General features: G+C 44.0%; 1 protein-coding gene and 1 long non-coding RNA gene across 2 annotated transcripts; one reads left to right on the plus strand and one right to left on the minus strand.

The window, feature by feature from the left end:
- Positions 1-809: 809 nt before the first annotated feature.
- Positions 810-23,997, minus strand: zgc:113162 (uncharacterized protein LOC553743 homolog). The gene is made up of 10 exons (XM_012814878.3): positions 23,788-23,997; positions 22,807-22,855; positions 12,950-13,143; positions 11,234-11,355; positions 9,634-9,682; positions 9,158-9,307; positions 4,692-4,865; positions 4,118-4,201; positions 3,143-3,229; positions 810-2,520 (listed from the first exon to the last, which is right to left on the minus strand). The coding sequence occupies exons 2-10, from the start codon at positions 22,835-22,837 to the stop codon at positions 2,419-2,421; spliced, it is 993 nt and encodes a 330-aa protein (XP_012670332.1). The 5' UTR covers positions 22,838-22,855; positions 23,788-23,997; the 3' UTR covers positions 810-2,418.
- On the plus strand, positions 11,362-12,093 carry LOC122133322. The gene is made up of 2 exons (XR_006152688.1): positions 11,362-11,583; positions 11,694-12,093. It is a non-coding gene; the product is annotated as an uncharacterized LOC122133322 (long non-coding RNA).
- Positions 23,998-25,632: the final 1,635 nt, after the last annotated feature.

Genomic DNA, 25,632 nt, shown 5'->3' on the forward strand with positions numbered 1-25,632 from the left:
TAGTGTTTCTAGCAGGCGGCCTCACAGGCTGAGTTTGGTGTCTTTCTCTCTATGCCCCGAAAAACCCTAGACTAATAAAACAGAAAAGAAGGTGGCAAACGATATGAAATAATGTAAAAAGGAAAATCGTGAAGTAATACACAATAGTGATAACATTTTAAGAGCAACATAAAAGCATACATGAAGAAATAAACCGGTGGACCTACATGTGATCCTTGAGGTTGCCATTATCATATGGAAACTTAATATTTGCATAATAGTGCATGGGTCACCGATTAAATAAAAGAAAACCAGTCTCTGAAATGATTAAAAACCTAATGACTAAATAGGATGAAAACCAACATGTTTGCATTGACTGTAAGATCAAAGACATTAACCACTTTATCCTGATATAAGTTTTAAGCATTTTTAATTTCCTCTTTCCTGTTAAAGAATTGTAGGTGTTTCGATCTTACTTGCATCATTCTAGCACTTATCAGTACCTCTAATGATTCAAACACATACCATTCTATATTTATCTGTTCACAAATGTTGTATTTTTGTCAATATGTCAGATGCTCAGTCAGTGTTAATTATGATGTTACACTACGACTGGCAACCACGCATTCAGGTTTAGTTATTGATATAATAATTATCGGGGGGAAAAAACAGATTTTGATTTGCCCTCTTAAACTCTCACTCTAATCAAATTAAACCATGCTGAAATGTGTCAACGTCTTTCGTAAACTTAAACTGAGGTCATTTAAGATGGTAATTGTTAATTTTGAACAGTACATCTATTTAAAGTCAAGAACAAAGCTGGCACAAAGTTTATGTAACTTTATTTTATTGTCTTTACAATCTATATCAATCTATTGGCATTTGTAAAATAATCAAACACCTTCTGCACAAACAGGAAAATCATATCCAACAGGGTTCTATAACAAACAAAATACAAACAGAGATCTGATGTAGTAAACAAAATATATTCTACCTGCAAAATGCAAGGCTGAGCATTTACAAGGAACTTTAGAAATGGAATCATACAAACATGTTTAAAGACAGCCCACAATACAAAGTCTAACAAAAGGGTTAGAGTCATTCACATGGTTCAGGTTTCTTTTTAAAGTAAACCCTGAGAGGGCTGTGATGTAGTAGCTAAGTGCATCGAGTGTCTCTTCTACTCCCAGAGAACAAGAAGGTGACTGTCTATGACTGAAGAAGAAGAAGAGAGAGGAATGGGTGCCTCTTCTTTTCCTTTCTGACCTACTGCAAGTGGGTGAATTTGACTGACATTACAAATACCCCACGATGTGTACCAGAACTTTCTGGGCCAGAAGGCAACATTCAGAGTCTGGGCAACCTAAAGACCAGAAGAATGGGGGCTTATTCTTGTGCTGTGTAGCTGCATTAGATGGTGTCTGTTCACACAAGATGGATACGGACAAGCTCTATGTACTAATATGTGACACAACACCTGTTTTGCATTGGTTTATTTATGTCTAATTATTTTCTCCACAAAAATCCTCCAGGCATGAGGTGATTCATTAGAACGTCACCACACCCTAGGTCATTAAGGGAGAGAAATTAATTATAATGACTATATGAAAATGACAAGGCTGAAACAATACTCCTTCAGTCTGGTGAAATTGGTGCTTATAATACTTTGGTCAGTCAATTTGAATATCAGTTAAGACTTAAGAGCCAATGGTATGGTAACCATGGCGTTGTGTTGAAGAGACAAACACAGTTACAGCAGTTGTAATACACTATATTCTCCCACTGAGCCATTATATTACATTTAGGTCAAGTTTCTTTTTCAAAGGCAATTAGAAAAATGTGCACGTTAGAGTCGCTCTTATGCAATTTACAGATATATGTACAAAATGCTCTCCTTTCAACATCCATCACGTCGATCTAACTTGGAGTGAAAAAACAAATAAAGCCATGGTCCTAACTATAATTTTGGTCATTAAAATGTAAGTCAACCATCAGCCCTTATCACTGGACCCAAACCTACGGCATCTGTCCCGTGTGTTTAGAGAAAGAAGGATGGATAGAGAGAGAGAGGGGGGGGGGGGAGAGGGAGAGAAGGCAAGAAAGACTGAAGGCCTCCGTCCAGAGGTGTGTGTCTCGCTCACACAGAAAGCACACATTCACAGCAGTGTGAGCAGCCAGGCCTCGGGGACGTGCCAAATACCTGCCTGAGATTCAGCCCAGGCTTACAAAGAAAAGGCGTCCCTCTTTTCTTCATAGATTCCCCTTGGACAGAGAGGCAGTTAGACAGAGTGAGAGAGAGAGAGAGAGCGAGCGAGATAAAGACAGAGAGAGACCAGCCACTGTCCTTCACAGACAACACAAAATGGCTGTCCACAAGCTGTCCATTTGAGTGAGGAGGGTCCCATTTTGGGAAGGGTGGGCGCGATAACAGCGCATCCCTCACCCGGTGGTCACCACGTCGTCGGGGGGTTCCAGTATCTCTGCAACGTCCTCCAGCACGTCCAGAACCTCACAGAAGGACGGTCGGCGGAACGCATCCATCTGAGGGAGAGGAGAAGAGGGGAGAAGAGGGAAGGAGAAGAGGGGAGAGGGGAGGGGAGAGGAGAAGAGGGGAGGGGAAAAGAGGGGAGAGGAGAGGGGAGGAGAAGAGGGGAGAGGGGAAGAAGGGAGAGGAGAAGAGGAGAGAGGAGAGGGGTCTCCATTTATTCATTCAGTCAGTCATGAGGCTGCATTTTTTCATTACTGTTCACAAGAAATCATGCCCAGGTATTTTAGTGTAAGAAAACATAATTGTTGAATTCACAGGAAATATCATAAGAAAATGGATCTTTAATCTACGCCTTGACAAATATAGCTTTAGTCTGATACAAATAACATTTAATCACATCTAATAGTAATGGCCAGAGTCTGGATCTTTGAAAGGGAAGGCCAGTTTTCTGTGCGATTCTCAATGGTCACATACTAAATGTGTTTGCTATGAGCTCTAAAGTATGTTGAAGAACTTGTTTTCTATGCTTGGAGCCAATCAAAGATAAACTACATTTCTCCCTTTCACTCACACACTGTAAACCGCGCTCTTTCCATGGAACGAATGCATCATTTTCACCTTAATGTTGTCACCATGAGGCCCTTCATGGGAAACTAGAGACTCACATACACTCACCTGGCAGCAGCTGGCAGAGAGTTCTAGAACACGCTTGGGACAGCCCGGCACCAGCTCACTGAAGGCCTCCACATCCAGGCCATAGTCCTGAGGGAAACACACAACACAACACCACACATCTCGGCATTAGACACACTCTGTGTCCTGTCAGTACTTCCTGTTGAATCCCTTCTCTTTAAGTTCATTCACGTAACTGAGGAAGGAGGCAGCTAATCAACTATTAATGCACAGAAAGCAATGCATTATTTCCATCATTATATTTCCCCATTTGCCATTCCCACAGCAAATGTGCTAATCTCACAGTGCTGCCCAAGAACAGTGGGAAAACCAATGAGCGGCAAAATCATTTCAGTGAGAAGCGGCGGGCGCCTGTTCCTGTTTTGCAGTTATTTCAGTGTGGCTCTAAGCCCCCCCCCCCTCTCTCTCCCTTCATTAGAGATTAAGCCCACATCCCTCTTCCCTGCAGGGGAAACCTGCTGTCCATCACTGATAATGATGCTTAAATGGCCACATTAACACACACCGCACGCCACTCGCTCTCTCGTCCCCCCCATCCCTCAGTCTCCCCGATCAGAGTTTCTGAAGAAGGGGGGGGAAAAAGACCGCCATGATCTGCACACCCTCCACTAAGGCTCCATCAGTGGGCAATGAGTCATATGATTCAGGGGTGCAGGCGTGCAGGCGTGCAGGCGTGCTAAGCTGTGTTCAGTTTTACACTGCATTTTGGACTTCATGGTGGTGGCAATAAGACGGGCTTAATTACACTGCTATTGTATATGGAGTGGTAGAAAAACTGTAGCATTCAGTGTTTGTTCAGCGATCTTAACAAAATAAATGTAGCTTTGTCAATGTATAGTCTGTGTCCTGAATGACTGTGTGCGTGTGTGTGTGTGTGTGTGTGTGTGTGTGTGTGTGTGTGTGTGAGCATTTGAGAGTGTGTGTGTGTATGTACTGTATGTGTGTGTTTTAGATTACCCGTGTTCTTGGCAGAATTTCTGGATCTGCAGGGATTCGGGCAAGAATCTCACACAGCATTATCCCAAATGAGAAGACATCCACCTGTGCATGAAACAAAAGGAAAATCCATTTATCCAATCACAGTGTATAACATTACTTTGGTACAGCTTCTCAGGAAATTTCAGTCAGTCAGCATTGTCCATTTTAGCAATTTCATGATTATGAGTTTTAGAGCAAATAAATCAAATTCCCCCATGAATATACCAAAAACCATCAAACACTGTTTGTTGCAAACACCACAGCCTTTCACAGGTGACCTGCTTGAATAAGTGCATCTCCCCATTAAAATGGTTTCAGAGTATTAACTCCATAAGTATTGATCCAGATTGACTAAATCCTTAAGTGCTTGCCATACTAAGTAATGCACTGAACCAGGACAAAAGCAATGAGGTGAAAAGTTAAAATGCATGCATCACATGTCTTGTTTTTAAATCTGCCACAGCTTTCATCAAAGCCAGGAATTTAAGGTCGCCCTGTTGTTTGTCTCAAGGTGTCACAGTTGCACTTGCTGTATTTACTTTCTCCTCAGTACCTTGCGGTCGTATGGTTCTCCTCTGAGCATTTCGGGGGCCATCCAGAAAGCCGAGCCCACCAGAGACATCTTGCGCTCGGGGTCGTTGGCTGGCAGCTCCCCTACTTCTCTGGCCAAACCAAAGTCTGTCACCAACGCCTCCCTTCCCCGCTGTGTCACTCGGATCAAGCAGTTCTGTATGCAAAGAAAACAACTTGTTAATAGTGATTAATAGTGAGGAGTGATAATGGATCTACAGAAATCAGGGCCACTACAATAGAAGCACTACTACAGCAGCCGAGAATATTCTTAACTGAAATAGTTTTGAAAGTGTCTGCCATCACTTTCACACAACAGTTTTACAGAGGGACAAAGTGGTGTTATGGCTTTCACAACAGGCATTGTGGATACAAAATTCCAACTGCTTTTGACAATGTGGCAAACAGACATGCAATGCCTCCATTTTACCACAGGAGGGCAGTGTACTATTACCTGCATTGCATATTCTGTTTCAACACAGGTAATGTAAATCCACTTTAAACATTATGTTAACAGTGGCGCTAAAACCATCACATCATTACATCAAACTTCATTCACCTACCACACTCTAAGAAGTGGGAGGACTTTGTTTCTCTTTTTTGACATTTCATACTTCAAACATCACCACCACTCTTTCATTTAGACCACTGAGATGGAGAGTGCAGGGGGGAGCTATTCTGTCAGCGCTTTGTCAGTACACAGACCGAGTGGAAACCCAAGCCTCCCTAGCAACCAACGCCTCTAGGTGGGCATCACATGCATAAGCCAGGTGGCCGAGAAAAAAGGAAACCATAGACGGTTTGCAGGAGGTTGATGTTTTTCTCTGTTGGTCGAAAGAACTAAATAACAAGATTGAATGGTTTGTGTTTGGGTGCTTTTACATCTACTGTCCTTGCTGCTGTACACATTTACTGTAATAGTACCCTGCATTTGAATATAGAGACCAAAACTGAAGGGTACGGTTTACATCCAAATATGCTCTCCTCTGTACAGTTCTGGGCTGTTTACTCAGATTAAGTGGTTTTAACTGACCATATCTTAACTGTCCTCATCAGAAGGCAAGTCATCTCTTAGATACGGACTGCTCTAGATAAGCTATGACTCACAGCCTATGTGGTACATAACCTTCCCAGCAGAATAAGGCGTGGGCGTGGGGAGTTGAGTGATTGCTCTTCAGTAGAAGCACCATTTCATAGAGCATTACCAACACAGACTGCTGGAGAGAAAGAGGGATGAGAGAGAAAGACAGAGAGAGAGAGTGAGTTAGAGTGAAAGAGAGAGAAAGAAAGAAACAGAAAGAGAAAAAGAAAGTGAGCGGGTGAGTGAGTGAGAGAGCAGAGGAAATAGGTGGTCTTTAATTAGGTCTGGGAATCTCAGGGGCCTGCGGGCGGCCCAGTGGTCTGCAGCCAGCCTGGGAGGATCCAAACTGCTGTGGCCCCACCCTGTGGTGGATGCGCTCGAGAGGGTTTCTCCACTGCAACCACGGTTCTCATTCTCTCTCTCCCCCTCTCGTTTAGATTTCATTAAGTCTGTGTGTGAGTTGAAGGTGAAAAAAAGTGGAGGTAGACAAAGACATCTGTAGTGATGACGAGAGTACGCCTGTGTGTTTGTGTGTGTGTGTTTGTGTGTGTGTTTGTGTGTGTGTGTTTGCGTGTGTGTGTTTGTGTGTGTGTGTTTGTGTGTGTGTGTTTGCGTGTGTGTGTTTGCGTGTGTGTGTGTGTGTGTGTATGTTTGTGTGCGTGTGTGTGTGTGTTTGTGCGCGTGTGTGTGTGTGTGTGTGTGTGTGTGTGTGTGTGTGTGTGTGTGTGTGTAAGTGAGAGGAGAAAATGAGTGGGCTGATGAGTGAATGCTTCACTGTGGTCTGTGTGGGGCATTTGCGTGAGTGTGTGTGTGTGTGTGTGTGTGTGTGTGTGTTAGTGTAGGTTGAACTCGCGTGTGTCGTCTGTGTGCGTTGTGTTTCATTTTTTTGGACAGACACTGAATCCACCAGGTGGTCGGGATGCGGCATTCGTGTACACACACACACACACACACACACACACACACACACACACACACACACACACACACACACACACACACACACACACACACACACACACACACACACACACACGGAGGCCTGGTGATGGCTTGCCCTGTCATTGTGGGGAGGAAACCTGATCGCTCTGTGTTGTGACAACTGACTAACTGCAGAGCCCTCCCTGTGGTGTGCCCAGGTGGCACTCACTCACACACACACACACACACACACACACACACACACACACTCCCTCCCCCACACTTAGTGCCCTCTGCTTCACCTCCGTGGAGTGAAAGGCTTTGTGCAGTTAGCCAGGTTGTGCTGACGAGTACAATAGAAATACAGTTGCATAGTTTCTTTAGTCTGTACATGACTGTTTGTGCCCAGACAGTAGGAGACAAAGCATGTGGCTGTCAATGAGTCAAGCTGTGCTGAAGTCAATGAGGGAGGGAAGTATGCATAAGGGAGCCATAAGTGTGTGTGTGTGTGTGTGTGTGTGTGTGTGTGTGTGTGTGTGTGTCTGTGTGTGTGTGTATGCGTGTGTGTGTGTGTGCCAATATGCGCATGCTCTAAAGAAAAGTGATGAGAGAACAGCAAGGTCAACAAGGTGTGTGTGTGTGTGTGTGTGTGGGTTGGTGAGTGAGTGAAAGCTAGTAAGGGATCTATTTTACGAGAAGCTTTACAGCCAGTGTGTGTGTGTGTGTGTGTGTGTGTGTGTGTGTGTGTGTGTGTGTGTGTGTGTGTGTGTGTGTGTGTGTGTGTGTGCGTGTGCGTGTGCGTGTGTGTGTCTAGTCCACGACTTCAATGCTCGTTATGGGAAGCCAGATGGATCACTGCAGCCGGTGAGACATTAGCATCACAGTGCACCATTTCCCAGCACCTATAAACCCCAGAGCCCCTCGGCTGCTCATAACTGGACCCTGGAAACTGCCACTCAGTAAACACATGCTGTCTAGACACCACAGCACCGGCCCCACTGAACCCCAACAATGAAATGATGACAGTATATCTGTAGGAACAGGGATGCAAAGGAAATCTGTAGAGAAGAAACAAGGAATACATCCTTTCTCTCTGTGTTGACAACACCATTTTGTATTTAGTTAGTATGCTTGCAGGACATGACTGTGACGCAGGACTGACTCTTGAGTTAAAGAGCGACTGGAAAAAAACACAAGGCGTGGAATTCCAATTAACCTTTGACTCAAAACACTAGTGTGCATGCCAAGTGTGTGTGTGTGTGTGTGTGTGTGTGTGTGTGTGTGTGTGTGTGTGTGTGTGTGACAGAGAGACAGAGAGAGAGAGAGAGAAAGCAAGACAGCAAGAGAGAGAGAGAGAGAGATGTATGTGTATGTGTGTGTTTGTGTGTGTGTGTGTGTGTGTGTGTGCACGTGTGGGTGTATATGTATACATGTGTGTGTTTGTGTGTGTGTGCACGTGTGTGTGCATATGTATACATGTGTGTGTTTGTGTGTGTGTGCACATGTGTGTGCATATGTATACATGTGTGTGTTTGTGTGTGTGTGCACGTGTGTGTGCATATGTATACATGTGTGTGTTTGTGTGTGTGTGTGCACGTGTGTGTGCATGTGTATACATGTGTGTGTGTCACCCAGAGAGCCCAGATAAAGGGCAGCCTGACAGGAGTGTGTGAAAGATGGTCCGAGGCGCAACAACAGCCGCGTTCATGGCGACCTCGCGCAGCGTCTGGAAGCCTGTCAGTGACCACTGGAATCTAGGGAATGCGCCGAGGACGCTTCTTGGCAGCGCGCTCACTTTGGCTAACCTCTGGAACGGACACAGACACCAGGCAGTCTGAGGGCCATTTATACGCTCATGCAGCTTTTCCCCCAGTGCTGACAATGCAGTGCCTTCACATTTCTCTCTAATCTGAATTTAATTGGATTAGAAAATCTGAAATCTGAAAATCGGAATTCGTTCCATTCATTTAAAGCACTAGTTAAATATGTCACTTCGGCTGTCAGATCTAAGACAGAAATATAGAACCAGATTTGCTGCATATTTTCTTTGAGATGAGGGAAAATGTGTGGCTGCAATTAGTGCCCTGATGAAACAGCTATAGTAGCCGATAGTAGCCGCTGAGCTGAAGTAAAGCCTGTGCAGCTCATGTACATCACAACTAAACAGCAAACAGAAAGGGATTTCCAGGAATTAGATTCATGGCTAGGAAGGTAAAACTGACTGTAATAGAGAGAAAGAGAAAGAGAATATAAAGAGGACGAGAACATAACTAGTCTCAGAATGCCATGAAGAGATTTGAACCCCAAACACACAAAAAAAGCTGATTCATAATGAAACCGTGAAATGGTATGAGTAGAATGTGAATGGTGACATAGCTGTATGATATCATGACTTTTCCATGGTTCTGAATTCAAACAACCCAACTGCAAGAACTAAGCTTGCTCACCTTGGAGTTGAGGTCTCGGTGGTAGATGTTTTTGTAGTGGAGATAGGTCATCCCTCTGGAAATGTCACAGGCCAGGTCCACCTTCTCTCTCCAGCACAGGGGGATGTCATCCTGGCCAAGAAGCTCCTCCAGACAGCCCCCACTCACATACTGATGGAGGAGAAAAAAAAAACACACACACAAGTTGTATAATAATCTCCATGTTCTACCATTTTGACATCCTCAGTGGCCAATAGTTTGAATCACACACATGCGCACACATGCATCATGAAATATAACATATACTGTATGTGTGCATTAGTTATGAATAACTAATGTTATTGTCGCTTGCTGTATGTAAGCTTTACAAAGTCACATGATGTTTCAGCCGTTCAAACAAATGGCTGCAATAGCTCATTCTATAACAGGCAGATGTGCAACTCCAACCACCTGCTGCTCTACAGGCACCAAGGAGAACAGAACAGATCAACCCTCACCTCTAGAATGGGGTACAGTTTGTCCTCTTTCACACAGATCCCCAGATACCTGCAAAGGGGCAGATGATCTCTGTTAATAAATGTGTTCAGTTTATCGTTGCTTCCTTAGTGCAATAAAATGTATTTGTCTAATTTCATAGAAACCATTTCCACATCCTGCAGAGAAGGAAAAAAATAAGGACCTCATACTTGACAAGCTACATTCATAATCACAGCAGTGAGTCTGATAACCCACTCAAATGTAAAGGAATCTGACTAATTACATAATCAGGATCTGTCTGTGGTCTCAAGACAACCAGAAGGGTTTCTTCTCTCTCTTAATTAAGTATTCCATGCCAGTCTTATAAAACTTGCGCCTTTCGCCATGATATATACAGAACATAAAGAGAGGCGCTCAGGGGAGATGTCTTCTTAAATGTTATGCAACAAGGCCGTCTGTGAATGCTGAATGAATCTCAACATTTAAGCCACTGCTGTGATTAACTGCAAGTCTGTGATGTCTTATTGAGTACTTTCTGTTCTTGAGCTTTTGACACTGATGAAATGAATATCTATTCTAATCTATCAAAATGACTTTTAAGTCAAATGTCGGCACAGCAGACTAGCTATGAAGTTATAAAGTGTGTCTGTCTGTGTGTGTGTTTCATACGAATTGCTATCTGTCTGGACTGCTGGCACCTGTACTCTACAGAGACATGACGTGTGTGAGTATTCAGATCCCCAGGGGAATACCCCTCAGCATGCTTTCAGAAAAGTCCCTCAGATGCTTTGAGCTCTTCTGCAGTCATTGGCCACTAATTAAAAAGGAAATCTGCTTCTTCATGTCCTGCATCATATGGGGTGCAATGGGATTCCCCATCAGCTTGGGGTGCTTAGGTTGGCTCTGTTTAGTAAGCTCCTTTAAAACCCCTCTCTATTTTTCTGTTGCACCACCACTGTACCAACTGCTAGCTGTTAGCTATGTTTTTAAGTGTTGAGATCAATATCTAAACCAAACAGACTCAGTATATTTAGCTATTTATTTAGCTGCCATTTGCATCCAAAAACACTTACAGAACAAGGCAAAAAAACTGACTCATAGCTTTGATAAAAAAGTTACGACCTAGACTTGTTGCTGAGTTTTATCCACTAAGTCACAGCTAGGCTAAGCTACAGGGGAGTTTATAGGAGAACCGTACGATCATGCAGCACAGAACCATGCAACATAAACACCTTGACCTCGTCTAGCACGATTGAGAGATTGAGTTAAGGGACAACTTGTAAATAGAGCAGTTCGGACAACCAAACTGGGTTTGAAACATTTATCTGCTCTCCCTTGCTGTCTCCACTGAGAGAAAAGATACCCAATTACTGATCCACACCACTCTGTAAGAGATAGAAGGAAGAAGTGTGCTCATGGAGCGCTGAGTCATGTATAATGCTGAGGGTCATGGAGAGCTGCGTATAGATTAGGTTACATAAACGGACTTCAGAGAACACTATGTAACCTTCTGGCTACATAGACCACAAGCTACTCAGTGCTACTGAAATAGACACAGGATTGCGAATAGGATTGGTCGGTGTGGATGGGGAGGGTTTTGTGGGTTTGTGGGTGGCCCACCTGACGATGTTGGGGTGGGAGAGCTTCTGTAGCAGGCTGATCTCACGGACGATGCTGTCTTGGTCCACGTCGTTCTTGTAGATCTTTACCACCATTACCTTCCGTGTGGTACTGTGCATCACCTGGGCAACATGCAAACATAGATTTCAAAATATACTTCAATGAAATGAGGCAAAAAGGGTCCTGGCAAATGAGGCAAAGGACAGTTCTCTTTTACAGAGTAGGGCTTTCTTTTCAGTGATTGAGTCTTTGCAGGAAAAAAATACAGACAGAACAGAACGAAGCTAACCGGACAAATCGAATACAAAGAAACAGTGAAGTGAAACTCTCAAGTGTCTTTGTGGAATGAGGTTACAGCACTTTAGTAGTGTTCTGTTTCTTGAACATGCCAAACATACTCTGCTGTACACCATGTTCTCTCTCTCTCTCACTCACTCTCTCTCTCTCTCTCTCTCCCCAGCTCAGGCATCCCCTGGCGTGCACTCGCTTGGCCCGACCTGTGTAAACGGTCACAGTCAAGCAAACGGCCATACATCAGATACCGTTTCGATGTGACAGCGCCTATCACTATCAACAATGCTTATCCGGCATGGAATCTGTAGCAGCATTCCAGAGCATACGCGAGGTAACAATAGCAGGAAGACTCCGTGGAGCCCTGGTTTAACTATGACCTGAAGCGGCCCCAACACTGCAGTCTGACCTGTTCTGCCTCGTGGAGAGCGGTCATGGTGAGGGGAAAAGGGTGTGTGATGACTTATCTCTGCTATGCTGTAAATGCCAGAGATGCAGTGGCAATGAAGTAACATAGGAGCCCGTGTGAAACGCCAGCCAGAAGAACAAAAAAAATAAATAATAACAAATCACTGAAACTCAAAACTTCAAAGATTGAAACTCTCAGGTTCGGGTTTCTGTCAGGGACTGGTTTCTCCAAACCATTAGGTTGAAGATGGAAATAATTATCCAGGATCAAGGAAAACTAGAAGAATGAAGGGATCAACACTGTTTTGATTAGCTCTAGGAAAGTATGAGAAAATGTCTCATCAGTAAGTGTTATCTCCCATTGGCTTACATGGATGGCTGTTTTAATCCTCCCTATAAACGCTGCTGTGCCCTTGGGTGGGGTACATGCAAGAACACTGATCTAATGTTTTCTTTGCTCCGGTGAGGGTAATTGGTGTGCCTGAGAGGGCATGTTCGCCATGTAATTACCCAGACTTTGGCACGTCTGCTGCAGGAACGAACAGAGGTGTGAAACTTTTTTCAAAGACAACTCCTCTCGTCACAGACTTCCTGCACATATCTGTTTGTCCATGCCACAGACGTTAGATACTGTTGAAGGATCTCAGAGCACCTGTATTTAACCTGTTTTCGTAACCTCGATAGAATTGCACGGGTACATGAAAACATTGACTGTTACTCATGCATGCCTGACTTTTTTTTAATTCAGCTATTTAAGCCATTTATTCCCCCACCCCCACACCGCCACCTTTGTCAAGCCTTTTGAATAGATTTTCCCATGGCACTAGGCTATTATGCAACCCAGACCAAAACAATGGATCGTTTGGCTCCTATGGAACTGAATACAACACAAGATTTTTAATAGGCCTTCCTCATTAACACTAAACGGCCCACTGTCAGATGGCCCAGCCAAAATGTTGTGTCATGCGTACCCAGAGTGGTGTGTCATGCATACCCGGAGTGGTGTGTCATGCGTACCTTGTAAACCTTGGAGAAGAAGCCGGAGCCGATGAGCTCGGCACTGAAGTCCTCCCAGAACTCCAGCTTGCGGACGGTGGTGCGGAGGCGGTGCCAGCGGTCCACCTGGCAGTAGCTGTCCGTGGACTCGCTCAGAAGCGTAGGGCTCCCTGGCTCCGGAGCCACATCCATCTCACACATCCTAGAGATCTCGTCTGGGGGAAGAGACAGGAGAGAGAGAGAGGCAGGAGGGTCACAATGGGTCACCAACACACACACACACAGGCCTGCTTTCTCTCATACAAACACACATATATATATACAGAAATATACAGATACCCACTAACATACCTACTTTCTCTCTGACACTCGTGTCTCCTCTCACAGACTCAAACACTAAGGCTCACGGCAACACACCAGTCAGCATGCACCTCTTGTGCCACACACCAATTCTCAGTTAATCCTCTGTCCACATTCCTCCAAAGTACCGCTCTCCATGTATCTCGCCGACAGTTTAGACCGTTTTGCTTTAAATCTTCATTTGCTGCTCAAACTATCCTCTCGAAATGGACTCAACGTTCCACCAGTAGCACTTTTCCAGTCGGACGGCTAATTGCAGGTTTGGTGTATTGCATAACCCGATCCGCCATGCGAACGCTCCCTGGAGCTTCACGAGCTGCACTGCAGGTTTACAGAAGCTGTGCAGGATGATGAGAGTCATCCAGAAATCTTCATTTCCTCAATTCCGGTCCGCTCGTCTCATGCGCCACTGATTCACGGAGGAAATTGAGCGTCAATGCTGGGGCCATTGTTTCCACTCCTATCTAAAAGCATCAGCCTCTGGATGGAGTAATTGGTGGAAAGATAGGAGATGTATGGTGTGTGTGTGTGTGTGTGTGTGTGTGTGTGTGTGTGTGTGTGTGTGTGTGTGTGTGTGTGCGCAGAAGACCTGCATTCAATGGAAAGATAGGAGATGAATGGCCAAGAGATGGAGGGAAATTGCATGATGAGGACAATAACCATGAGGGTGTTTACAAAACAGCATCAGATAGGGAGAGGGACGGAATATACAGACATTTTCCTGCAGCTCCTCTCAAATGATTAAATATAGGTGCTGACCTTTAAAAGAGGCAACATTCTGGCAACACAAATACTTGATCCTTTACAATCAGTTGTAACCCTTATGAAAATGACACTGTAAGTGTAAAAACATTTCGGGAGAAAACAAACTACTAAACAAAGGGGTACAGCTTCAAGGGGTCAATGGCCATACCAACTCAAACATCCACCTCAGACATGAAAGAGACATTGTTTTGTACCAAACAGAGGCTTTGTCTGTCAGACTCAAGTTCAGACTCGAGAATCAACTGTCACCCAACATTCACATTCTTCCTTTAGGTTGTCCCATAAAACAAGCTGGCTTTTTTCTTTACCTGGGTTATGTTTACTTGCCTCACAACAGAAAATGAAAAGACTAGACAAAGCTGTCCATCAGAGGCAAGCTTGCCCCTGTCTTCCACTCTGCTCAACAACCACACCGCTGACAGGAAAATCAACAGCAAAGGAAAACAATCTAATTTCCTTTATTTGTGACACTTGTATTATATTCTACGTGTATATCAGCAGAAGTAGGACTACGATGTTGCGTATTGTGTTTATTTTCAATCTTTCCAGCTCAGTAACTACAATGTAGCTGTTATGCAAAGCTGCAGGAATGCGCTGTTGGTGCAGCCAGTGGTTTGTTAACTAAACCACTTCACTGAAGACACCTGGGAATGCTGTGTATGCACTACGCAGTCCTTCACTTCTGGGAATCAAGACCAAGATGTCAAGATATATTTAGGAAAACAATTTCACAGCTGGCTTGGTGCAGGAACCACACTAGCATCCATCAGCATGGATGGACAGATGGATCAGGCAGAAAAGACACCTGCCCTGGGCTAGTCTCTGGCTCCCTGCCCACAGTCATCCGGCTGAGAGTGGGTGAACCTGGATGAACTCCAGCCCGGCGGCCCCTGGCTCTGGACACCACCTCTCTGACATGCATTTGCAGCCCTTAGAGGTCATGGCTGTCCTGGACAGAGGGCTCTCTCTGACTGGAAGTGATGTCTCTAAATTACTTCACACCCTGATGCAGAAAATGGCACCCCAGTGCAGGTTTCGGATTGGTTTTAGGACATTATTTTTCTAGGCTAAATATAAGGGGAGATTGTGGGTGGCAACCACAGAACTGTGACCTTTACACCCTCCTCATGCTTTAAACACAAATACCTTCCTACAGGATGTTTTTCCCTTTGGGTTGCCACCCTCTCAAAAGAAAGTGATGTGGATGTGGAGTGCAAAGTTATTTCATGCGTATTTGCAAATATGTTATCGTCATAGCAACAGTGATAGTATTGATATAATCAACTTTTCACATTAGTGTATCATATCATGTATATAATAAAAATAGGCCTGGAGTATCTACCTACAAATACGTGTTTCAGGTTGATGATCATATAAACTCAAATAACATGCATCCACTTAAAAGTACATTGCATGTCCTGCAACCCACTGGATTCTGCAATACTGCCACATGTCCAAGTGAAGTTTTTATGTTTACAAATTGCAAACATGAGCAGAAAAACATGATATATCCCATCGTTTCGGTCACCTTTTTTACACGAGGGTTTTTGTCCAAATTTCAACAACCTCACTGAGCCACTGTCAGACGAGCCTGGCTCCGACAGCCGGGGGAGTAAAATGACATGTTTGCATGGAGCAATGGTCTCCTTTGATCAGTTTGCCTTTCTTTGGAGCATTCTGCCCTGCTCTGGCCAGCTATGCATGGGGCTCTGATGGCATGACGTAGTTGGTTGCTATAAGAGGCTTTCTAAAGTAAGGACTGCTCTAGTTAAGCCATCTATCAGGTTTCCTACATGTGTGTGGTGGTACACCCCCACCCATCCCCAAACCGCAAACACACACCCATGTCAACCACAGCTCCTGAGATTTGAGATGAAGTCACCACTGTCACCACTGAGACAGACTGTTCAGGCTGTGGCCCACTCTGCCTAAAGGCCACTGTTCTGCTCCACAGCACCATGGAAATAACAATATTACTGTTACGCGTCTGACTTAACAGATAACTCTAGATAACTCGTACTGTAGTTTGACTTAACAGATAACTATAGACATAGTCTACATACTGTAGTTTGTCATCATTTCTATGTGCATTATTTGTCCTATATTTTAGACCTAAGTTGATATGTGCTCATGACTCACTGTAACATGGCTGCACTGAAATCGACTTCCTCTTTTCTCAAATGCTGCATCTCAATGTGACGAGCCATCATTAAACATTTTTAGGCGAAATCTGGCCTATTTAGAAAATTAATCAAACAGGAAGTACTTTCAGAAAGTGAGGACACGGTGAAAGCATGCAGGCACCTGTATGTGTGTGTACATGCGTGTGCAAGCGTGCGTGTGTGTCTTCTTGTGTGTGCGTATGTGTTTTGTGTGTGTGTATGTTTTGTGTGTGTGTGTGTGTGTGTGTATGTGCTTGTGCACGTGTTTATGTGTCTGTGCACGTGTGCACGTGTGTATGTGTGTGTGTGCGTGTGTGTGTGTGTGTGTGTGCATGTGTGTTTGTGTGTGAGCATGTGTGTTTGTGTGTGAGCACGCATGCATTTCGCCATATTCGTCAACACGCACAGCTTTCTGTGTCTGTAACCCGTTACATCACAAAATCATTAGAAAAACACACAAAGGCTGACCTTCCAAACTTTTCAGTGTTGTCCAGCTCGGAGAGCCCAGCCTGCCTCCCCCTATTCTCCAGACTAACAGCTCCGCTTTGGGTTCGTTACCTCAGCCTCAGGCCCGACTGTTTTTGGTGATGGCCCACTTTCATTCTCCCAGATCCCATCAATGAGCCCATTTCCCTAAATCCGACGAGTCCTCAGACAGGCAAGCAGATTAAAGTTACAAAACCACCAAAACAGCTGCTTCAACTATGGTGAGATAAGCAATGACATCATCCCTTTCATCTATATGGTTACAAAATCAAATATCTGCTTCAATCATAGTGAGATAAGCATCATGCATGACATCATAATCTTTGTATTCTTCATTGTTACTCACCAGGATAATAGGGATTGCTAAGGGGACTGGTTTGTTGGACTTTGTCACTTTTTCAGCGTAGGCTAAAATTCCACTCAGAACAGCTTATCCCAAAAGAGGGGAAAAAACAAGAATGCGAAACAAGGGAAAGTGGATGGAGAATTAGCCTATATGTGCGCTTAAGACCACAACTTTATTGAGTGTTAGATAACATACTTAAATACCGATGCAGAGTTCAGAGTCATTACGGGTTCATGGCTAAATGAGGGGATTTAAAGAGCAGAGAACAGAGACAGATAGTGAAAGAGCAAGAAAGAGAGAGAGAGAGAGAGAGAGAGAGGGGAGAGGGAGAAAAACAGAGAGAGGAATCATAAGTGCTTTTGTTCCCTGTACCGCTACCCTCCCCCTTAGTTACCCATCCAATCCTCCAGCAAACACTCTAGAATATTCTTGTGTGGGTTGGAGGGTCAGCTCAGCAGCCCATCAGATGCCCATTTCAGCTGCACTCTCTTCGCCACATGCAGCGCGGACTGAGGTGAACTCATCTATCATCGCAGCGGAGATGGCACAGATAAAATCCTCTCCCTTCTGAGAATCAGCCAACGGGCGCTTAGCCGACCGACTGTGACCAATTGGAACACTTTTCAAGCCCAGCGATCAGATGGATCCAGTCAACTGACTATGATACATTTCAACACTTTCTATGCCAAATCTACAAAAAAAAATCAGCTCGGGAGTGGTAAACAAGCCAGTCACTGTAAAGATTTTCAGATAAGAAGGTGTCAAGGGACATTGCAACCAAACACTTTTGTTCTCGGGATGATGCAGACCTACAGTCTCAACTATTCTGTGCCACAAACTTAAGACATAGATACACAAACATGTGCAAACACACACACACACACACACACACACACACACACACACTCACACACACTCACACACACGCCATCTCAAGTGCACAACATCATGACGTTATGGTTTTGAACACAGACACCTGACACCTCCTCTGCTGCTACCCTGTGCCTGGTGTCGAGTTCCTCCTCACTCCTGCACACGTGTGGCCTGCTGAAAACTGGCTCTGATTCTCTCTTTTTTCTCTCTACCATTTTCATGCATCAAGGTTTTTCTAAAGTGACCTCCTCAGAGTCACTCCTACAAGCAGTTCAGTTCTTCTGCGGTTGTGTGGGAGGCATGGTGCTCAGCTCCAGCACAACCTGCCTTCTGTGTTCATGACTGTGTGTCTGTGTGGGTCCCTGTGCCTCCAAACCCAGGCCTGTGTGTGGATGAAGGTGGGTGTTGGGAAGCATACATTAACTTCCAGCACGCAGAGAGAAGGAGAAAGAGAGAGAGATAGAGAGAGATCATAAAATGGTGGGTTAAGCAGCGCTAAGCTTCTGTAGGTCATAGAGGGCAATCCACCACCCCCAGACAATCCCAACAACCCTTCCCCTCAGAAGCACTTCATTTCATAACACTTGTTCATCCTCTTAGAGGAAAAACAACAAAACAAGGAAGAATCACCGTCTGACACAATGAATGCTTTGTGCAGTGCGGTGACAAATAACATTTTACAATTCAGTGCAATTCAGGTCCAAACTGAATGAAATATGTAATCCATGTAAGTATGAAACAGATCCACTTGAGGCTGTGTTTTGAAGGGGGGCGGGGGGTATTCGTTCACACTCCTGCTGTGAATCACAAAAGGCAAAAAGAACAAAACTAAATCTCATTTTCACTCTGGGTCCAATGGTGAATTATTTAGTGTAAAGGGAGAACTCTCGTGCTCTCTCTCTTCCTCCATCCCTCCATCTCTCTCTCTCTCTCTCTCTCTCTCTCTCTCTCTCTCTCTCTCTCTCTCTCTCTCTCTCTCTCTCTCTCTCTCTCTCTCTCTCTCTCTCTCTCTCTCTCTCTCTCTCTCTCTCTCTCTCTCTCTCTCTCTCTCTCTCTCGTGCAGATGTCTGCTCTCTCAGTTTGCGTTTATTGAGTTTCCAAACGTCACAATAGCGGTTTGGGGTCACATCCGGTGTGTACATGTCTGTGCTATACACATGCATAATGCATTTGAGGGACAGAGGAAGGAAAGAGAGTGAATAAGAAACATGGAAAATGAGAAAGAAAGAAGTTCAATTCACTAATTATAGAGTCAATTAATTTCCTCCCCAGCCTCATCTGTGCACCTCTAGGCTAAAACAAAGGCTGACATAAATCTTTGGAGATAAATAGCTCAAAATCAGAACCATTCCCATCAGTTAGCATTCTTTCTCACTCACGCATGAGTTTAAAAGAAAAAGATACAAAAAAAATCACTTAAATCTGCCTGGTCCCCCAGATGCAATGCATAGACCTCCTCCACAATCTGGCATTTCTTTGAAATCCGTTTGCCTGGAAACTTTTTTGCCCCAGCGGAGTTCTTTAGGCCTCACGCTCATGAATGGCTGGAATTAGTTGTCTTAAGCCAGGGATCAGGAGCGGAGCGCTGCATAATTTACACATCCTGCACGCGGCACGGCGGCTCTGCTACCCTCAGCCTTTCCCCCCCTAACACCCGAGCCCAGGGCAGCACTGTAAACACACTCAAGGCAACACTGGCCAACAAAAGCATGGTTGCGAGGTTGGAATACCTTTTCACTAGTTAAAATCCAGTATTTTCTGGGTGGGTCTAGAATTTTTTATTTTTTTTCATTTGATTGTTCTCTTTCACTCCAGTTGCAACAGGACAAGCCTGTAATCTGTAGAGAAGAAGTTACTTTCCTAAGTTCTTTTCTAATCCTTAAATTTATCTGTCTTTTGGATGATGACAGAATCAGGAGAAACCGTTAATTAGGACTAGAGCTCCATTAAAGCAAGCACTGACAGGTGACTGAATCCTTCAAGTCCTTCAGGTCCTTCCACACACTTGGCAATATATTCAGCACTACAGAGAACGAGGGATGAATGGAAAGGAAGAAAGGGAGAAAGAAAAGGCTTAACTGTACCGAATGTCAGCAAAACACTCGAAAGAATTCATCAAGGTCACATCACGGGTGAAAAACAACACACCCCGATAATGAAAGAGAAACAGGGATGTTTGGAACAAACTCCTCTTGTCACCTGGACCCACACGATATATCACACGCTAAAGCGCTTAAGAATCTCACAGCAGCTGACGTCAACTAGTATGCCATCAAAAGAAGGGGGCAGCCAGCACTTCCAGCCTCACGTGCTGCACAGAACCACGGCTAGGGAGCCCAAAGGAGAAGCCCAATAGTTCAGTCAGAGTGGCAACCTGAGATTACGCTACTCACCCTCACGTGATGGCAAAGGAGCAACATGGCCGATATGAATAAGACATATTGTTCAAAGCGTTCGGATTTTCACCAATAGCCTTTGTATACACACAAGTATGCACTCACGCAATACTTTCTAGGGAGAACGGAAAACATTTTTTTTTTTTTTTGCCCATGTCCCCTTAGGGGCACCGTAGTTTCCCTCAGTTTGTTCTAAGGAATTTTAAAGAGGCAGTAAGCCTCATCAGTCATTCCATTCCTGGGACACTTTTGACATGTGACAATAAGGCCATTACATTGTTGACATTTTGTTTTTTCTACCTTCACTCCTGAAGGGTACATTTCTGTCACATGCTGTACCTGTTCAGCCTTGTACTCAATGAACCTAGAAAGAGCCCTAACCTCTACAAATTACAGTGGCGTGTTTCCTTGCGGTAGGGCCAGTAGTCTTTGATTCTCCTGTGACAGAGATGGCATCAGACTGTTGGCATAAGACCAGCAATGGCATGAGGTTTGCGTGTCAACCCCTTCTTTCACACCACCAGTTGGCTGCCAACTCTGGGCACTAAGCCCCTCATGATTCTAGTCCCCTTGGTCACCCCTCGATGTGTTTCCCAGCAGCAGCTTCAGCTCACAGGGCCCCGCAGGTCACACATTGCACACTCAACTCACTATTCACACAGAGTGAGAGTGCAAAAGCATTCCTACTCCTACAAACACACAGGGACCCATACTCCCGTCACAAACACGCACACAGAGAGGCTACACCACATCACTCATAATTACCACCCCTCTCTCACAGTCACTAACCTCTGATGTCAACCATGCCTCTCAGCTAATGAGGGCACTGACAGGCAGAAGATAGATCTGTCCCCTTACTGAGGCTGGGGGAGCAGTAACACTTACTTTTCTGCTGGTGGTTGAGATCTACATCAAAGCTGTTGACTGTATGTGTGGTCAGTAAGAGAAATAAAATGAGAGAGAGAAGGAGAGAGAGAGAGAGAGAGAGAGAGAGAGATAGAAAGAAAGAAAGAGGAGGGGCAACCAGAAAGAGTGCTGGCAGAAAATGTCAAAAAAATTCTGGCCTGCCTGATTTTTAACTGACAAAGAAAAGGAACATCTTTGGAACGAGAAATTACTCTTAAACCCATCAGCATAAATTGGCAAAGCAAAAAAGGAGAATTCTCTAACAGCTGAAAAAGGCTTACCAGAAAGACAGCAGTGACATGAACCTACAGAGTTCGCACACACAGTTCATTTCTTAGGAATTGGTGAAGCTACGCACCTCAACCATATGCAAAAAACTACACTCAGGGTTTCTCTCCATATCTCACACCAGAATGTGCTAAAACAGTCAACACTTTAAAAAGTGCCAAGCAACGCCAGAGTAAATATAGACTCTAAGAACTGTCAGACTTGTAATATTCATCCAATATGTCACATAACAATCTTTAAAGAGCCATTTACTGTGTTAGTAAAACTGACGCCTGACAATAAATTCTGTTTTCCGATTCCCTCTTTAACTGCGTAACAGCCCATCTGTCTGTCTCTCTGTGTCCCTGTCTCTCAGCCTCGTGCTGCCAGGTTTAAATAACTGATTTATGAGGAGCTCCACCACTTTTTCCACCTCCACAACCTGTTAGCCTCTCCGCCGTCTCTCTGCTCACAGTGTTCCAGGGCAGAGGCAATGCCTGCCATGCCAACAAAACAAAAAAACTCCACTCTCCTTGTCTTGTCAAACACAGCTAACATTTGCACAGTTCCCCCGATCGCAAACACAGGCAGAATCCCATTCTGGCGATGAAATGTTGAGTTGAAACTGTAGAAAAGGTGGCACCAAAATGGCTCAGAGTCTGAAATACTCTACACTCTCTATAAAGACTTTCCAGAACTGTATTCTAAACACTGGGGATTCCTTTGTAGGGAGCTGATCCTCAGCCATACTGTTATACTATTACATTGTGACAAGAGGCTAAGGAGAACTGGGCCACTTTAGCAGTAAAAAATAACCAGTGGTCCTTCAGTCTTTTAGCTGTATTGTTCCTGTTCATGTGTTTATGTATTAAACACAGCTGTGGATGTGCATATATCTGCTGTTTGTGTTTAAATATTCTTATTCTGATAGTCGAAGCCCAAGACCTGACGCAGTCACTCACTTGAGTTACGTAATTTCTCCTCTTCACAATATTCTGAGAAAGCTACTGACATAACATCTTATTTTAGAGTGGGCCATTCAGACAACCCACATTTCTTTTTCTTTTTTGTTTTACTGTGAGCACCCTGAACGTCACCAGCCCCTACAGATGGACATTACCACATCACATATCATCAAACAAACTTGGTGTATGCAATAGTGCAAAGTACATATGACCACTGAATGAAGACAGGCAAAATGAAAGTGGCATAAAATGTCTCTGAAGAATGTGAAAGTACACAGGTAGGGGTGGAACAGGGAAGGAAAGGGAGTTGTTGGTTTGGCAAGAGGCTTTTTTTTGGGAGGGGGCTACTTACTCCGGCGATTCAGCAAGCTGTTCATATACATCTTCAGGGGATGCAGTGACTGAAACATCACACACAAACACAGACGCACACACACAAACAAACATGGACAATAAGTGATTATGATCAAGCTCGCCAACTAAAATCACAAAGTGTACACACACACACGACAGTTCTATTGACAACAAGTTGTGCACGGGGCTCACATGCACTGCACAACCGTTTGCAGCAGTCCCACCAGGATCTTGACTGGGTTTGTTGTGATTGCTGTGGCCAAAAGTGACTGCATTTGTCGCTCAAAAAATGCAATAAATATTGATTTTTTTTCTGCGGAGTTTGCGTGACTGTTGGGGCCCAAAAGTTACTAAATTTGCCGGAATTCTCAAACCCTGCTGTTAAATTTAGGATACATTCAAAAAAAGAAAATATAAGCAACCGCAAATAATGCAAAAAAAATAATTTACTGTACTTTTTCCCAACTATTGCGATAATAAGATAAGTCTGCAATTTGTGAAATGGCAAGATCGCAAAATCCTGGAGGGACTGCCTACGACAGAAACAGCCTGTAAGACAGTGTGACATTCCAGAGAACCATGCTTAAACCATAAACTGTGACAAACTTAAAAACAAACAAACACAGAAATCTGCTACAAATAATACAATATTAGACATTTGTTATATTACACCGTGATGTTGAACAGAAGCTTCGCTGGAATGTAGAATGGAATAGATTGGCAGCACCACTCATTAGGCTACCATAAAACGCTTACATTGCAATTGCACACATCAGTTTAGGCTACTGCAATCAGTTAAAAATTCGAATGTAGCCTACATATTCGACTAAAAGAAGGGATAAGCGTTTAGAAACACTTACAGCCTTTTCATCTAGACATAAATAGCGTCGTTAGGAGAAAACAAATCTATCAAAATCTAGCAACAATCAGGCAGACACATCGTTCGCAATCTCTCAAGAGATGCCTATCGCCTACTTACAGCAATGATGTGAAATGCAACAGTTCCTTGGAGGAAATCGATATCGATGACAACGACTCCAGCGTTTTGGTCAAGTTATAAGTGCTACGATGTGAATTATCGGTTTCTGTAGCGTTTCCGTGTCAATACGGCGGGCTCCGCTGCTGTTGTACCGAAAAAGCGTCCGAGTTCACTCTTCAACATCAACTGACCAATGAGCGCGCGCTCCGCTGGTCTGCGCTTTCGGATCCAGTGAGCTACGACATAGATGTTAGATCAGTTGCCTTGGGAACGCTCAAGGTGTAGTTGCTCTATCAACAGATGTAGACATAACTTTATTTGTAGCGTTATTGTGTCTTGGTTTTGTCCCTGTTGCTTGTTGTTGTTGTGTGTGTATGTGTGTGTGTGTGTGTGTGTGTGTGTTTTATTTGTCAACATCATTTATTTTCTTTCCTATATCTTTTCAGCTTATAACTCCAGGTATGTGGACCTAGTGTGTTCGTATGTTGCTTTTGTATAGTGACATTGTTATGTTGGTGTGGTCCTGATTAGTTTTTTCATTGTCTAAATAAAAAAAAAGAAATAGGAGGCCTACTACAGAATGTACAGAGAGATATCACTTGTCTACAGGGCCAGCCATTTTCAAAGTGAAAATACTTCAAACAGAGACCCTGGTAACCGTATATAAAATTGTGGAGCAATATTCATATTCAAGGGAAATGAAACACGTTGTTTGCTATATATAATTTGGAGTCCACAGGGCATACTTGTTCATTGTTATGTGGTTATTATTTGAGACGTATAGGCTAAACCATACACAAATGAATCTTACAAGTTTGAATACAGCTTATTTAGTTCCGTACTATTTCTAATTTAGTGAAGCATGCTCACAGGCGCCATACAAGTCGTTAGGAATTGGATTGACCTACAACTCTCTCTAGTGGTGATTTCTTGCAGTGCAGGTTTTAAAATGCTCACTACTTAATGTTGGCGAGTAGATAGCTGACTGGCCGTTAATGTTTAACCATTGGGTAAAATTGGCCAAGTACTAATAGCTGTAATCTCGTGGTAGGCCTGCTATTAACCATGCTTAATGATCCTGAACCATGCCCTGACTTAAAGCCAGCCATTGCTTGAAAAGGAAAACATACCAGCACTCCGAAATGTTGCTGTTTATAATTCAACATCAAACATTACAGGAAAGGGAATCAGAGGTGGGTTGACTGTGTGGCACACCCAGAGCATTTGGAACATTTGACTAGAGTTCCCTGAGGCCTGACTAGAGTTTGCTGTGCCTGACTAGAGTTCACTGAGGTCAGGCAGTTCAGATTCAGTTCAGTCAAATACTTTGTGAATGTCTCAGTGCATATGTCACAAGCAGCTGTGGTCTGACTGTTAGGTGAAAATATTCACTCTTAAGTTACCTCAGGACTCCGGAGCTACATATAAGTATATTTATTAGACAAACAACAACAACAATTGCAATCGGGCTCACTCCCAGCACAAGGCTGAAAGTGAAGCCCTGATAAACACATTGCACAAGGTTTATATAGACAGAAGCTTAGTTTTCAGCAGGGATGACCACGTGGTGGATTTCTGACGTCCGAGGCAAGGATGGAAGTTTTGCACAAGGTCGGAAAGAAGCACAGTTCGACCCTTCTTATCACCTCTGGTCTAAACATGCTCTTGTACATATGCAGACTAAGTGGCACCTAATAATCTAAGTTACACACACACAGAAACACAGAAAAGCCATGTTCCTGACGTCAGAAATCCACCACGTGGTTTTCCCTGCTGAACGCTAAACTTCTGTATACATAATCCTTGTGCGATGTGTTTAATATTGCTTCACTTTCAGCCTTGTGC

Source organism: Clupea harengus, chromosome 12, assembly GCF_900700415.2.
Source record: "Clupea harengus chromosome 12, Ch_v2.0.2, whole genome shotgun sequence".
Taxonomy (NCBI): domain Eukaryota; kingdom Metazoa; phylum Chordata; class Actinopteri; order Clupeiformes; family Clupeidae; genus Clupea; species Clupea harengus.

Excerpts from the sequence above, each read along its gene's own strand:
- zgc:113162 (XM_012814878.3), bottom strand. The coding sequence starts at position 22,837 with ATGTATATGAACAGCTTGCTGAATCGCCGGA. Across the intron at positions 13,144-22,806 it reads CAGCTTGCTGAATCGCCGGA|ACGAGATCTCTAGGATGTGT; the intron begins GTAAGTAGCCCC and ends CTCTTCCCCCAG. Across the intron at positions 4,202-4,691 it reads GAGAACCATACGACCGCAAG|GTGGATGTCTTCTCATTTGG; the intron begins GTACTGAGGAGA and ends TTTCATGCACAG.